Source organism: Symphalangus syndactylus, chromosome 13 (assembly GCF_028878055.3).
Source record: "Symphalangus syndactylus isolate Jambi chromosome 13, NHGRI_mSymSyn1-v2.1_pri, whole genome shotgun sequence".
NCBI lineage: Eukaryota > Metazoa > Chordata > Mammalia > Primates > Hylobatidae > Symphalangus > Symphalangus syndactylus.
In genome coordinates this window covers 31,102,614-31,118,855 of record NC_072435.2, presented here as the reverse complement: position 1 = coordinate 31,118,855, position 16,242 = coordinate 31,102,614, and the positions used below count along the sequence as shown (strand labels likewise).

The window sequence follows — 16,242 nt, the reverse complement described above, 5'->3', positions numbered from 1 at the left end:
TGTCACCCAGGCTGGAGTGCAGTGGCGCAATCTCGACTCATGCAAGCTCCGCTTCCCGGGTTCACGCCACTCTCCTGTCTCAGCCTCTCCGAGTAGCTGGGACTACAGGCGCCCGCCACCACGCCCGGCTAATTTTTTTGTATTTTCAGTAGAGACGGGGTTTCACCGTGGTCTCGATCTCCTGACCTCGTGATCCGCCCGCCTCGGCCTCCCAAAGTGCTGGGATTACAAGCGTGAGCCACCGCGCCCGGCCTGGGCATATTATTATTATTATTACTTTATTTTTTGAGACGGAGTTTTGCTGTTGTTGCCCAGGCTGGAGTGCAATGGCGCCATCTCAGTTCGCAGCAACCTCCGCCTCCCGGGCTCAAGCCATTCTCCTGCCTCAGCCTCCGGAGTAGCTGAGATTACAGGCATGCGTCACCACGCCTGGCTAATTTTGTATTTTTAGTAGAGACGGGGTTTCTCCATGTTGGTCAGGCTGGTCTCGAATTCCAGACCTCAGGTGATCCACCCACCTCGGCCTCCCAAAGTGCTGGGATTACACAGGCGTGATCCACCGCGCCCAGTTGTTGTTGTTATTTTTGAGACGGAGTTTTGCTTTTGTCCCCAGGCTGGAGTGCCATGGCACGATCTTGGCTCACTGCAACCTCCACCTCCTGGATTCAAGTGATTCTCCTGCTTCAGCCTCCTGAGTAGCTGGGACTGCAGGCATCCACCACCATGCCCGGCAAATTTTTGTATTTTTAGCAGAGACGGGGTTTCACTATGTTGGCTACGCTGGTCTTGAACTCCTAACCTCAGGTGGTCCACCCACCTCAGCTTCCCAAAGTGCTAGGATTACAAATGTGAGCCACCATGCCTGGCTTCTTTGGGCATATTATAAAGAAGTTACAGTAGTGGAAAGCAATCTAGATTATTTTAACATAAGCTGCCCACAGCAGAGGGGCAGAATTAAGTTTGGCTATTTTTTTTTTTTTTTTTTTTCTGAGACAGACTTTCACTCAGTTGCCCAGGCTGGAGTACAGTGGTGTGATCTCAGGTCATTGCAACCTCCTCCTCCTGGGTTCAACCAATTCTCCTGCCTCAGCCTCCTGAGTAGCTGGGATTATAGGCGCCCGCCACCACGCCCTGCTAGTTTTTTGTATTTTTAGTAGAGACGGGGTTTTGCCATGTTGGCCAGGATGGTCTCGAACCCTTGACCTCGGGTGATCCGCCTGCCTTGGCCTCCCACAGTGCTGGGATTACAGGCGTGAGCCACTGCACCCGGCCAAGTTTGGCTATTTATTTCATGATTCAAGTAGAGTGTTTACAAAGTAATCACTTTGATTTATTGAGAGCAGCTGTGTGCCCGGCAGTGTGCTGAGCAACTTATGCTGCTCTGTTTTTCCCACAATAATTTCCTGAGTGCCCAACAGTGTACCAGACTCATCATGTTATCAATGGCAGAGCTCGATTTGAACCGAGATCTGACTTCAAAGCTTTTGCCCTTAACCACCATCCCGATCTGTGACCTGGAGAGGCTTTTTTTGATTCCAATAACATGATTCCTAGGGTAAAATTACATTCTCTCCCCTTGTCACCCTCTAGGGAGAAAACTAAAGTTGCCAAAGTTAGCCAAGGAGTAGAAGATGGGCCCGACACCAAGAGAGCAAAACTTGATTCTTCTGAGACAATGATGGTCAAAAAGGTATGTATAATGTGGGGGCAGAGGTCAGAAACCCTGGGGCATTGGAGGGGTCGGGCAATGACGATTGAAAAGGATAAGAGCAAGCACTTCTTGAAGGGATGGGGCGGGTGCTTGTCCCATCTAAAGGAGGCTTCCACAGCTTAGTGTCAGCCAGCTGTTGCTGTGAGGGAATGTGGGCCCAGTGATTCCAGATGGGATTTTTCAAGACAATGAGAAATGCAAACTTTTGTAGGCTCTGTCCCAAACTTTTTCTTTTCTTTTTTTTTTTTTTTTTGTGAGATGGAATTTTTTCTTGTCGCTCAGGCTGGAGTGCAATGGCATGATCTCGGCTCACTACAGCCTCCACCTCCTGGGTTCAAGCAATTCTCCTGCCTCATCCTCCCAAGTAGCACCCCTGGCTAATTTTTTTGTGTGTTTTTAGTAGAGACGGGGTTTCGCCATGTTGGCCAGGCTGGTCTCGAACTCCTGACCTCGGGTGATCCACCCTCCTCAGCCTCCCAAAGTGCTGGGATTACAGGCGTAAGCCACTGTGCCTGGCTCCAAACTTTTTTTTTTATTTTTTATTTTTTGAGATGGAGTCTTGCTGTGTCCAGGCTGGAGTGGCACAATCTCAGCTCATTGCAACCTCCACGTCCCAAGTTCAAGAGATTCTCCTGCTTCAGCCTCCCGAGTAGCTGGGACTACAGGTGTGCGCCACCACACCCAGCTAATTTTTGTAGGTCTTTATCTCTTGACCTCGTGATCCACCTGCCTCAGCCCCACAAAGTGCTAGGATTACAGGCATGAGCCACCATGCCTGACCAGAAAACTTTTTTTTTTAAAGCGGCAAAACACCAGCCCTGGGTTACAGTAGCAAGACCCCGTGTCTACAAAAAAAAATGTAAAAATTTGTCTGGCGTGATGGTGAGCACCTGTAGGCCCAGCTACTCATAGGCTGAGCTGGGAGGATTGCTTGAGCCTGGGAGGTGGAGGCTGCAGTGAGCCATGGTCACACCACCGCACCCCAACCTGAGCCACCTAGCAAGATCCTGTCTAAAAAAAAAAAAAAAGAGCAAAATAAAAAATTTTTTGTATTTTCTCTACTAACAATACAAAAATTAGCTGGGCGTGGTGGTGCGCGCCTGTAGTCCCAGCTACTCAGGAGGCTGAGGCAGGAGAATAGCTTGAACCTAGGAGGCGGAGGTTGCAGTGAGCCGAGACGGCAGCACTGCACTCCAGCCTGGCGACAGAGCGAGACTGTCTCAAAAAAAAAAAAGTTTTCTTTGCCTGTTTTTTTCCTTTTGCCAAATAACCTTTAATAAGAAAAATCCTTCAATGTTGACTGGTGTTATCAGATTCGTATTTGTTAATGTAGTTTATATTAGGGGCTCAGCCTCTATTTGGATCAGGTGCAATAATTACATTTATAGAAAGGAGTGGAGAAGGGATCAGACGACGATGGTTTCTGTAGCTAATGCTGGGAATCTGAGATGGGAACCATGCGATGGGGAAAGCAAGATGAAGGGGCCAGAATTGGTTTCATTGAACTGAGAGGAAAGACATGACCAAGCCCATATTTACTCTTTGCTTTGTAGATTTAAATGTTGAGAAAGAAAAACAGCTGGTCAGAATGTTGAGTTAAATTACACTAACGAGGGGATTCTAAAGAGTGCAGAAACCACAAAAGAGACTGCAGAAAACCACAAAAGTGGAACTCTCAGACTCTCCAGCAAGGCGGCATTGGAGATTTTCTTTCTCTTTTTGTGTTTGTGTTGGAGTAGTTTGGTGCTGTAAGTGTGATACAGAGGAATTAAGCCCTAATTTTAGTGTCTATTCACAGAACCATAATTATCCAGAGTGAACCTTGGTGTTTTGGCCAAAACTTGGGTCCCTTTCTTTCTGCCTTTCTTTCTTTTTGAGGCCCAGTCAAGATTTATCTGAATAGCTCCGTGAATTTAGTGGGGGGAGATAAATTGTTAACAAACGGAGGAGTACAAAAGCTGCTTTGTGGGTGCTGTCAGTTTATAAATCACACCCTCTTACAAGTGTGACACTTGGCCTTGGTGTGAAGGGTTTTATGGCTTAAGGGCCTTCTCTGATTGAGGCAGGTCTTTCACATTCAAATGGAGAGAGTGCCTAGCTTTGTTAGCCATTCACAGCTGGAAGTTTCCCTGGAGTCAGTTCTGGTGGTGCCCACTGGGGTGGATCTGGAAACCTCTTTTGGGAACCACTTTATCTCGCTATGAGGAGAATGTAGGCAGTCCAGGCCTTTGCCTACCATTCCGGAGGGCCCTACAGGCACAGAGGTTTTTGTGCAGCCTCTTCCTACGTGGAGCTGAGCTGGAAGGTATCAAAATATTCCCCAGCTGACATTGTTAGTCAGCTGTTACACTTGAACAATGCAGGCTCGGATTCCAACCCCAAGCCTTTAAGGTTAGGAGGCATTCAGTGCATTCCTGCTGACAATCCCTGGGATTCCAAACCTTGCCTTTGTGCAGCCTCACCAAGGGCCCTGCGGACCCACTGGGCTGGACTGGGTTTTGGCCATGGCTTTGTCACCTTGCAATAACATGTCTCCTTCCGTTTTGGCACAGATGGCCCTGTGATTTCAAGGTTCTCTTCCAACACCAAAGATTCCTTGATTTGGATGCTGCCCTTTTGCCTAATTGTACAGAATAACTAGTTGGGTTGTGCTCTGAGAGTGCAGGGTGGGGGTGGGGAAGCAGCCACTTCCTATTTCCTGTGAAAGGCTTTCTGGTTAGGGTTCCCTTCCCCTCCCCCCTTTCCCTAGGTTTAACCAAAGGTTGTAAAGCCACTTTTGCTTCAAGGTACACTTTGTGCTCCTAAATTAGTAACGTTAAAAAACAAAAAGGAAAAACAGCCTGTGGTTTTCACACCCTCTAGGAAGCTGGTGGGCCTTTCTAGCACCTGTGCCATTCTGATAAATAAGGCCTTAGGAAAATGCCTAGCCCAGAAATAGGTGCTCAGTAGTTTGTTTGCTTCCTTTGGTGCCCAGGAGAAGATTTGAGACGGATTTCGTCACAATCAGGTCTCGGGCACAAGCCTCACGTGGACACTGACATTCAGGAGACAGAGGAGACAGCAATGAGGTGGTGGTGAGGAAGTGCCCAAAAAGGTTTCCCAGAGGAAGAGTTATTTGTGTTGGTATGTGAGGGACAAGCTTTCCAGGCACCAGAGCCCAGAGCAGTGCTCCGTCCGAGGAAGTAGGATAAACCGAAAGACTGACGTAGGGGCAGATTTGCTCTGGCTGCCCTCACTGCCACAGCCAGCTCTTTCTACGAGTTGCAGAATGCCTACTGTGTGCAAGGCACAGTGTTGAGTGCAGGGAATCACATCCAGTCTTTTTTTTTTTTTTTTTTTTTTTTGAGACGGAGTCTCGCTCTGTCCCCTAGGCTGGAGTGCAGTGGCACGATCTCGGCTCACTGCGACCTCTGCCTCCCGGGTTCACGCCATTCTCCTGCCTCAGCCTCTCCGAGTAGCTGGGACTACAGGCGCCCGCCACCACGCCCGGCTAATTTTTTGTATTTTTAGTAGAGACGGAGTTTCACCATGGTCTCGATCTCCTGACCTCGTGATCCGCCCGCCTCGGCCTCCCAAAGTGCTGGGATTACAAGCGTGAGCCACCGCGCCCAGCCACATCTAGTCTTGTTGTCCCCATCTATAGCTGATAAAGAAGCTACGGGAAATTAAGTGACCTGACCAAGGTCACACAGCTGCGGAAGAAGGGGCGAGAGCATAGACAGTGGGTAAGGGCATAGGCTCACCCTATGATTTACAAAGAGGGATACCCCTGAAGTTGCTAGGGTAACGTGACATTAGGAGGATGGTGGGATAATAAAATATGTGAACATCAGGATCATTCTGGAAAACCTTAAAAGGCCACTGTCATGTTCCCATGTTCACGTTTCTTTATTGTGAGTTATCTGTGTTAGGTGCTGCCAGAGATGATGAGATGCCTGACAGTGGTTACTCTCTAATAGCTCTTTAAAAATTAAAGACAAAGTAGGGTTTGTTCCTGACTGTACTAGAAATACAGATTTAATTTTACCTCTGCTCCTGAAATAGGTGACTAATTTGGAGTACTATTAATACTCTTTTCATGAATTAGTTGAGAAATTCCACAGTTGAGGAGTGATTCATTTTTTTGACTCCCTCTTTGTGGGCAATTTGTTGACAACCTTCTCATCCTCTCTCACACCCGTCATTAAAGAAACAGTCGAGTTCTTTTTCTTTCATGTGGTACCTTGGTTTCCACTGCTGGTGGCCTTTAGGTTGCTTGTCTCTGTCTCCCCCCTTCCATTTTAAGCTCTGTAGGGGGAAGGCAGTCTTGTTCACTGCTAGACTCCTAGTCCAGTGTCTAGCACAGTCATATCCAGGGAATATTTGTTCAGTGTACTGGTGGCTGTAAACTGCAGAATAATCCAACAACCCTGGAGGAGATTATTTTCTTCCTTTTTTTTTTTTCTTTGAAGCAGGGTCTCACTACCCTGTCACCCAGGCTGAAGTGCAGTGGTTCAAACAGTGTTCACTGCAGCCTCCCAAGTAGCTGGAATTACAGACATGTACTACACCTGGCTAATTTTTAATTTTCACTAATTATTATTATTTCTGAGATGGAGTCTTGCTCTGTCACCCAGGCTGGAGTGCAGTGGCATAATCTCAGCTCACTGCAGCCTCTGCCTCCTGGGTTCAAGCAATTCTCTTGCCTCAGCCTCTGGAGTAGCTGGGACTGCAAGTGTGTGCCACCACACTCGACTAATTTTTGTATTTTTAGTAGAGACGGTATTTCTCCATATTGGCCAGGCTGGTCTTGAACTCCTGGCCTCAAGTGATCCGCCCACTTTGGCCTCCCAAAGTACTGGGATTATAGGCATGAGCCACAGCTTCCAGCCTGATTATTTCCATTTTAAAAAAGAATAATTGAAGTAACCTTTGTTACCGATGGAATGAATTAACCTTCTAGTATATTAATTCTCACGGTTTAGGTTATTTGAACTAAGCTGAGAGAACAGAATACCAAAGAAGACAATAGACTTGCTCAGAAATATTTAGAAGTAAGTCATTCAGTTGCCTGAACTGGAACCCTCAGGCCAGAGAGGTTCAAAATCCTGCACTCTTTTTTTTTTTTTTTTTTTTTTTTTTTTTTTGAGATAGAGTCTCCCTCTGTCACCCAAGCTGGAGTGCAATGGTGCAATCTCGGCTCACTGCAACCTCCCCCTCCCGGGTTTAAGCGATTCTCCTGCGTCAGCCTTCTGAGTAGCTAGCTGGGACTATAGGTGCACGCCACCACGCTCAGCTAGTTGTTTTTTTTTTTTTTTTTTTTTTGAGATGGACTCTCGCTCTGTCGCCCAGGCTGGAGTGCAGTGGCGTGATCTTGGCTCACAGCAAGCTCCACCTCCTGGGTTCATGCCGTGCTCTGCCTCAGTCTGCTGAGTAGCTGGGACTATAGACACCTGCCACCATGCCCGACTAATTTTTTTTATATTTCTAGTAGAGATGGGGGTTTCAACCTGTTAGCCAGGATGGCCTCGATCTCCTGACCTCGTGATCCGCCCGCCTCGGCCTCCCAAAGTGCTGGGATTACAGGCATGAGCCACTGCGCCCAGCCTAATTTTTGTATTTTTAGTAGAGACGGGGTTTCACCATGTTGACCAGGATGGTCTCAATCTCCTGACCTCGTGATCCACCCGCCTCAGCCTCCCAAAGGGCTGGGATTACAGGCGTGAGCCACCACTCCTGGCCAATCCTGCTAATTATTAATATCAGAACTACTTGGTTCAAAGGAGTGGAAATAGGGCAACAAGGGGTGTAAATTTGAAGAGTTAGGTGGAATGCTGATTAGCAAGTTTTCCAGGTAGGAGAGTTAGTTGGGGTGGGGGATGCTAATGTTAGCTTATCTCTATGTTTATATATTACTTATTTATTTTTGAGATAGGATGTAACTCTGTAGCCCAGGCTGGAGTGCAGTGGCACGAACACAGCTCACAGCAGCCTTGAACTCCTGGGCTAAAGGGATCCTCCCACCCACCTCAGTCTCCAAGGTAGCTGGGACCACAGGCATGTGCCACCATGCCCTGCTAATTTTTTTGGGTTTTTTTTTTTTGAGATCTCTTGCTGTGTTGCCCAGGCTGATCTCAAACTCCTGGCCTCAAGGGATCCTCTTGCCTTGGCCTCCCAAAGTGCTGAGATTATAGGCATGAGCCACTGCACCCAGCCTATATTTTTTTTTATAGTGACATTTAATGCACAAAAGAAGATATGCAGCATCAATGCAGATAACGGAACAAAACAAACACTATCCACCTTAAAAACACAACTATTTTTAGTACTTTTGTACCAATCTGTGTGCTGTTTCTCTATCTTCTACTTCTTCTCCCTATACCCTCACCAGGTAAGTAACCCCAGAGCTGCTGGTACATTTGTGTGGATTAAAAAAGATACCTGGAAGGGGCAGATACAGCCCTGCTTGGCTTCCTGTTTTATCACGTGTTTATAAATCTAAACAATGACATGGAACTTATTATACAATGTTTTAGGCATAAGTTAAGAATGATTTAGCCAAAAAAAAAAAAAAGGCCAGGCGCGGTGGCTCACGCTTGTAATCCCAGCACTTTGGGAGGCTGAGGCGGGTGGATCATGAGGTCAGGAGATCGAGACCACGGTGAAACCCCGTCTCTACTAAAAATACAAAAAATTAGCCGGGCGTGGTGGCGGGCGCCTCTAGTCCCCGCTACTCGGAGAGGCTGAGGCAGGAGAATGGCGTGAACCCGGGAGGTGGAGCTTGCAGTGAGCCGAGATTGCGCCACTGCACTTGCACTCCAGCCTGGGCGTTAGAGCGAGACTCCGTCTCAAAAAAAAAAAAAAAAAAGAAGAATGATTTAGCTCACCATCATAGACCTATATTACTGGTATGGTGAGGCCCTCTGGCTGTCCCTCCAACAGAAGTTACCACCCTCCTCAGTCGGGTTTCTCATTCCTATGCATTTCTTCTTACTACTTATGTATGTATTTCCAAGCAATACATAGAATTGCTTTGCATGCTTTTTAGCTTCTTAAAAATTGGTTTTATATTGTATGCATGCCGCCACCTGCTTTTAAGGAGCAGCAACACGTTTGTGAGGCCATCTGTTTGTATGTTGTTCTAGGGCTTTGCTGTCCATTTTGGTAGCCACTAGCCACAGCTGGCTATTTAAATTAATTAGAATCAAATAAAATAAAAGATTTAGTTCCTCAGTCTCACTGGTCACATTTCAAGTGGCCAGTAAGCACATGTGGCCATTGGCATCTGTATTGCATAGCACAGATTACATTCTGTTCCATCATCATAGCTAGTTCTCTTGGACAGCCCTGCAGGGCATTTTTTTGGTTTTTGTTTTGTTTTTGTTTTTTGCTAGAGTCTTTATTACGTAAATATATTACTATTTATATATCAATTTTTCTATTTATGAGCATTTGGGTATGCTCATAATTTGCTGTTACAAATTGTGCTGCATAAGCATTTTGTTTGTGTGTGTATAGATGATCTCCTTGGGCAATTGTGTTAATTTCTCTTGGGTATATACCTGGGAGTAAAATTAAGATAAGGGCATTTTCAGCTTTACCAGACCCCGTTAAGTTACTCTCAAGTGGTTTTATCAATTTATATTCTGGAACCAAGATTATGTATCAGTAACATTTGGTAACTTCAGGCGTTTTTTTTTTTCATTCTGCTGAGTGTGAAAAATGTGTTTTGACTATGGTTGTCATTTGTTAGAATACTTTGTTAAAGCTTTTTAAAGAATCTTGGTCCCTCTACCCCCCCACCCCAGGAATTTTGATTGGGTAGGACCTGGGGATTATATTCATCTTTATATGCAGAATTATATTACCTGTTACTGTTAGGCCTGATTTAAGAAGTAAAATAAGGCTGGGTGCAGTGGCTCATGCCTGTCATCCCAGCTCTTTGGGAAGCCAAAGTGGGCGGATCACTTGAGCCCAGGAGTTTGAGACCAGCCTGGGCAATACAGCAGAAACCCCTTCTCTACCAAAAAATACAAAAATTAGCTGGGCGTGGTAGCACGTGCCAGTGGTCTCAGCTACTGGGGAAGCTGAGGCGGGAGGATTGCTTGACCCTGGAAGTGGAGGCAGCAGTGAGCTGAGATTGTGCCACTGTACTACATCCTGCATTGTCTCAAAAAAAATTTTTTTTAAGTAAAATAAGTTCATAATTCCAAATATGGAAAATGGAGAACAAGTTAATGAAATGTTAATCCTACTACCAAATAATAACTATAACCTTCCTTTCAGTATTTTCCTATGTATATACAACAAAATTGGGGCACTATTTAATGCAGATAATATATATGGTTAGCTCTCCTTATTAATGGACTTCACATTCATGGATTCAACCAACTGTGGGTCAAAAATATTTAGTGTGCTTGGAGTGCATCCAAAAAAAAAGAAAATTGTAATCATATTAATAATAAAATATTTGGGAAAAAAACATTGCTTCTATCTGTACCAAACATGTACAGACTTTTTTTCTTGTCATTATTCCCTAAGCAATACAATATAACAACTGTTTACGTAGCAATTACATTAGGTATTATAAGTAATCTAGAGATGATTTAAAGTATATGGGAGGCCGGGCGCAGTGCCTCACGCCTGAAATCCCAGCACTTTGGGAGGCTGAGGCAGGTGGATCACTTGAAGTCAGGAGTTGGAGACCAGCCTGGCCAACATGGTGAAACCCCATCTCTAATAGAAATACAAAATTAGTTGGGCATGGTGACACACGCCTGTAATCTCAGCTACTCAGGAGGCTGAGTCAGGAGAATCGCTTGAACTTGGGAGGCAGAGGTTGCAGTGAGCCAAGATCGCACCATTGCACTCCAGCCTGGGTGACAGAGCAAGACTCTGTCTCAAAAATAAATAAATAAATAAACAAAGTATATGGGAGGATGCGCATAGCGTATATGCAAGTACTACACCATTTATTTATTTACAGTCTTGCTTTATCGCCCAGGCTGGAGCGCAGTGGCGTGATCTCCTCCACCTCCTGGGTTCAAGTGATCCTCTGGCCTCAGCCTCCCGGGTAGCTGAGATTACAGGCTTGTGCTACCACACCTGGCTAAGTTTTGTATTTTTAGTAGAGAGGGCATTTCACCTTGTTCGCCAGGCTGGTCTCGAACTCCTGATCTCAGGTGATCCACCCACATCGGCCTCCCAAAGTTTTGGGATTACAGGCATGAGCCATTGCGCCTGGCTTGTATGTGTGTATATATATGTACATGGTTTTGTCTTTTCCTTTTTTCACTCAATAAGCATTCCCCAAATCTGCTTTGGAGTGCATGATTTTATTTTATTTTATTTTATTTTATTTTATTTTATTTTATTTTATTTTATTTTATTTTATTTTATTTTTTTGAGATAGAGTCTCGGTCTGTTGCCCAGGCTGGAGTGCAGTGGCGCGATCTCGGCTCACTTCAAGCTCTGCCTCCTGGGTTCATGCCAGTCTCCTGCCTCAGCCTCCCGAGTAGCTGAGACTACAGGCGCCCGCCACCCCGCCTGGCTAATTTTTTGTATTTTTAGTAGAGACAGGGTTTCACCGTGTTAGCCAGGATGGTCTTGATCTGCTAACCTTGGCCTCCCAAAGTGCTGGGATTACAGGCATGAGCCACCACATCTGGCCTGGAGCATGTGATTTTAAATGTCTGTGTGTCATTTTTCCTCTTCTTGCCTAGCCATAATCTATTTTACCACCAGTCTCCTATTGTATTGAGGTTATTGAGGTTATTGCAGTTTCCTACTATGCTAAATGGCTCTTAACAACAACAATTTGATGGTTGATGGGCTATGTGGAGAATTCACCTTTTTTTTTTTTTTTTTTTTTGTTGAGACAGAGTCTTTCTCTGTCACCCAGGCGGGAGTGCAGTGGCGTAATCTCAGCTCACGGCAACCTCTGCCTCCCAGGTTCAAGCGATTCTCCTGCCTCAGCCTCCTGAGTACATGGAACTACAGGCACCTGCCACCACGCCCGGCTAATTTTTTTTTGTATTTTTAGTAGAGACAGGGTTTCACCGTGTTAGCCAGGATGTTCTCGATCTCCTGACCTCGTGATCTGCCTGCCTCGGCCTCCCAAAGTGCTGGGATTACAGGCGTGAGCCACCGTGCCTGGCTAATTTTTGTATTTTTAGTAGAGACAGAGTTTCACCATATTGGCCAGGCTGATCTCGAACTCCTGACCTTGTGATGCGCTCGCCTCGGCCTCCCAAAGTGCTGGGATTACAGGCATGAGCCAAATCTTTTTTTTTTTTTTTTTTTTGAGACCGAGTCTTGCTCTGTTGCCCAGGCTGGAGTGCAGTGGTTTGATTGTGACCTCAGCCTCCTGGGTTCAAGCGATTGTCCTGTCTCAGCCTCCCAAGTAGCTGGGATTACAGGCACGTGCCACCATGTCTGGCTAATTTTTATATTTTTAGTGGAGATGGGGTTTCACCATGTTGGCCAGGCTGGTCTCGAACTCCTGACCTCAGGTGGTCTACCTACCTTGGCCTCCCAAAGTGCTGGGATTATAGGTGTGAGCCACCGCACCCGGCCTTGTTGTTAGTCTTAACTAGATTGTTGATTGAAATCCTTAAGCCCAGAACTGTATGTGAAGGATGGTGGAGGAGAGTGGCTCAGGCATTCTAGGCAGAGGCATTCTTGAGCTGAGGAAGTGGAGGAGAGAAGGTATGTAAGTTACCTGTTTTCGGGTGTTCATTCCAGTGGATAGTGGATGCCACTCCCTGGCAGACACTGTGGGTGCCTCACCTGAAAGACTCCTGATTCCCTGAAGGCATTGTTGGGTGTATTTTTTCTTTATAAGCCTAATGCCAGTGGAGTGGGTAAGGCAGGTACCACCTTTTGCATCTGCTGCTACAGATTAGGCAGCTTGGTTAGCTTTTGTTTTGTTTTTAATTGTTACGAGTTAGTTTGAACCAAAAGGGATGTTAAGTGGAGTGTAAGAAGCACGGAATAACTACTGTTATCTGAGAGGAGTTATAAAGACCAGGGCCACTGGGCAATCCCAGAGGCATTAGGAATTTGTGGCCTTTCCCTTTATAGCATTGTCATTATGCATATCTGCATCTCTGCATTCCAACTTTCACATTTTCAGTTCCCAGGAGAGAGAATCTGATTGGCCTGGTTGGGGCCCTGTGCCCACTTCTGGCTGTCACCTGTGGCTTTCTTCCCTCAGTTGTAGACCACACTCTGGATACCTGGGACCCCTGAAATCTCCTGCCCAGACAGCCCCAAGCTTCTCAGGATTTTTTGTAGGCTGCTTCCCTGTTCTGCCTGTGCAGTGCAGGCCTTGTCACAATGTCTGAATGCTTAGGCCAGAGACGTGGGGGTTTGGTGAGAAAGGATGAGCTGGGTAGCCACACTCAAGTGCAGAGCCACCAGTATTGTGGGACAGAGCCAGGCATGGGAAGAGAAGTGGGCACGGATGGGGGCTAGCCTTCCCGATGTGCCTTAATCTGGCATAGAACTCCTAAGGAGTGTGAAAATTTCAAATTTGATCCAGGCCTTCCAGGTAGTTATGAAGAAGGCGTGTTTGTCAAGACAGGATAATACAATATTCTCCATTTAATAGCTTGTTAATGTGATTTATAACTAAATATGTAGACATGATATATGGGTCTTCATTCATACTCTTGCCCCAGGCCCTGAAAGTGTTAGCTAACAGGCAAGACCTGCCTGGGACTGAGATTCTAAAACACAACCCCCATCCCTAACTCCGTTTCATCATATAGTAGCCTAACATATTAGTTGGTTTATTGCTTATAGTCAGGCAAACAACAAAGACTCCGAATTGAGCTCTTGGTAATTTTTGAAACCTGCCTGGTAGATAATACTGTGTTTCCTCATTCTGATGGCATTCCCAGACCATATTGCAAAAGATGTGTATTTTCAAACTTGTTGAGAAGGGCCTGGTGGTCTATATAGCAGGCATTAAATGTCACCAGGCTGACTTCATGACTTATCTTTTGAGGTCATTGACCTCCAAAGATTTGAGGGCAGTGAAAACATCTTGTGTACTATCTTTAACAATGGATTTAACTCCTAAAGGAAAGCCACCTAAACATGACTGTTTAATCTTCACTAGCAATTTGAACTGTTTTTTTTTTTTTTTTGAGACGGTGTCTCACCTTGTTGCCCAGGCTGGAGTGTAGTGGCATGACCTTGGCTCGCTGCAACTTCTACCTCCAGGGTCCAAGTGATTCTCCTGCCTCAGCTTCCTGAGCAGCTGGGATTACAGGTGCCCGCCACCACACCCGGCTAATTTTTTTGTATTTTTAGTAGAGACAGGGTTTCACCGTGTTGGCCAGGCTGGTCTTGAATTCCTGACCTCTAGTGATCCACCCGCCTCAGCCTCCCAAAATGCTAGGATTACAGGTGTGAGCCACCACACCTGGCCTGCACCCAGATAATTTTTGTATTTTTCTTTTTTTTTTTTTTTGAGAGTCTCGCTCTGTCCCCTAGGCTGGAGTGTAGTGGTACGATGGGTTCACACCATTCTCCTGCCTCAGCCTCCCGAGTAGCTGGGACTACAGGTGCCCGCCACCACGCCTGGCTAATTTTTTTATATTTTTAGTACAGACGGAGTTTCGCCATGTTAGCCAGGATGGTCTCGATCTCCTGATCTTGTGATCTGCCCGCCTCGGCCTCCCAAAATGCTGGGATTACAGGCATGAGCCACTGCGCCCAGCCAACAATTTGAACTTCTGTCTGTCAAATCTATATGCATCCTTAGCAAGCTTTGTAAACTGCCTGGTAACTGATAGATCTTGTTTCACTTAGCTTCCCAAATTACGCTGTTATCATCTTGTCTCTCTGTTCTTTAAATATCTGGTTGGGAGGGTGTGGAGAGAGAGGGAGGAAGAAAGACACCTCTGTAAATTTGAAATTATTTGCATCCCCGCCACCACCCACCACCAACCTTTTTAAAATATAGAGACACAGAGTCTATACCACGCCTGGCCTAAAATAATTCTTTTTAGAGACGGGATCTAACAATGTTCCCCCAGCTTGGCTATCTTAAACTTCTGAAGGGTAGCTAGTTCTAAGAACTGCTTTTTTCTGGCTAGGCACAGTGGCTCACGCCTATAATCCCAACACTTTGGGAGACCGAGGCAGGCAGATCACCTAAGGTCAGGAGTTTGAGACCAGCTTGGGCAATATAGTGAAATCCTGTCTCTACTAAAAATACAAAAATTAGCTGGGCGTGGTGGCATGCATCTGTAATCCCAGCTACTGGGGAGGTTGAGGCACAAGAATTACTTGAACCCAGGAGTTGGAGGTTGCAGCCAGCTGAGATCATGCACTGCACTCCAGCCTGGGTGACAGAGGGGGAGACTGTCTGGAAAAAAATAAAATGTTTAAAACAAAAAACTGTTTTTTTTGTATGTGTGTTTATGTGTGAACCATTTGTAAAAGTGGTCCCAGCATGATGCCACATGTGTCATTTCCAAATATTTCAGTCTGTATTTTTTTCTCTCTCTCTTTTTTCTGTCACCCAGGCTGGAGTGCAGTGGTACGATCTGGCTCACTGCAGCCTCGACCTCCTGTGCTAAAACAATTCTCTTGCCTCAGCCTCCTGTGAAGCTGAGACCACAGGTGCATGCCACTGCACCCAGCTAACTTGTAGAGATCGGGGTCTCACTTTGTTGCCCAGGCTGGTCTTTGACTCCTGGACTCAGGTGATCATGCCACTTTGGCCTCCCAGAGTGCTGAGATTACAAAAGTGAGCCACCACACTCAGCCGTAAATTTGTTGTTGTCGTTGTTGTTGTTGTTGTTGTTGTTGTTTTTGAGACAGAGTTTCGCTCTTATTGCTGAGACTGGAGTGCAATGGCGGGATCTCAGCTAACTGCAACCTCCCCCTCCTAGGTTCAAGCGATTCTCCTGCCTCAGCCTCCCAGGTAGTTGGGATTACAAGTGCCCGCCACCACGTCCGACTGATTTTTGTATTTTTACTAGAAACGGGGTTTCACTATGTTGGTCAGGCTGGTCTTGAACTCCTGACCTCAGGCGGTCCACCCACCTCAGCCTCCCAAAGTGCTAGGATCACAGGCGTGAGCCACCGTGCCTGGGCTTGTAAATGGTACTTCAAAGTAAAATATATGTCATTGCATTTGTCAAGATAATTTGATTGAGCTTTGTAGGTCCTAGCCATCCTGCCTATCACTGGGCTTTTTGCAAATGCTGTTCCTGCTTCCACAACCTGGAGCTTTGTCCCATCCCCTTTATTGTTTCTCTTGCTGTTATTTATTATTGTCATCCATCATCATTAAACCATTCTTCTACCAAGAAACATTTAATTTTTGTTTTTGTTTACTATTACGAAAACGTTTTATAGAATATTGTTAGACTTACATTCTTGCCCCTCATTGTGGAAGTATTCCTGTAGTATGAATACAGCCAGAGGCTTTTTAGTTTAGTTTTGTTTTTTTTGAGGAGTCTCACTCCTTCATCCAGGCTGGAGTGCAGTGACACGATCTTGGCTCGCTGCAGACTCCACCTCCTGGGTTCAAG

At 45.9% G+C, this 16,242-nt stretch overlaps 1 protein-coding gene across 2 annotated transcripts in view; it reads left to right on the top strand.

Moving 5' to 3' along the window:
* The window catches only part of SAE1 (SUMO1 activating enzyme subunit 1), an 88,210-nt gene that overhangs the window by 26,371 nt on the left and 45,597 nt on the right, over positions 1-16,242 (top strand). For both annotated transcript variants that reach the window (XM_055237493.2, XM_055237494.2), the window contains exon 5: positions 1,591-1,690. In XM_055237493.2, the coding sequence (XP_055093468.2) occupies positions 1,591-1,690 (100 nt within the window). The remainder of the gene's footprint in view (positions 1-1,590; positions 1,691-16,242) is intronic.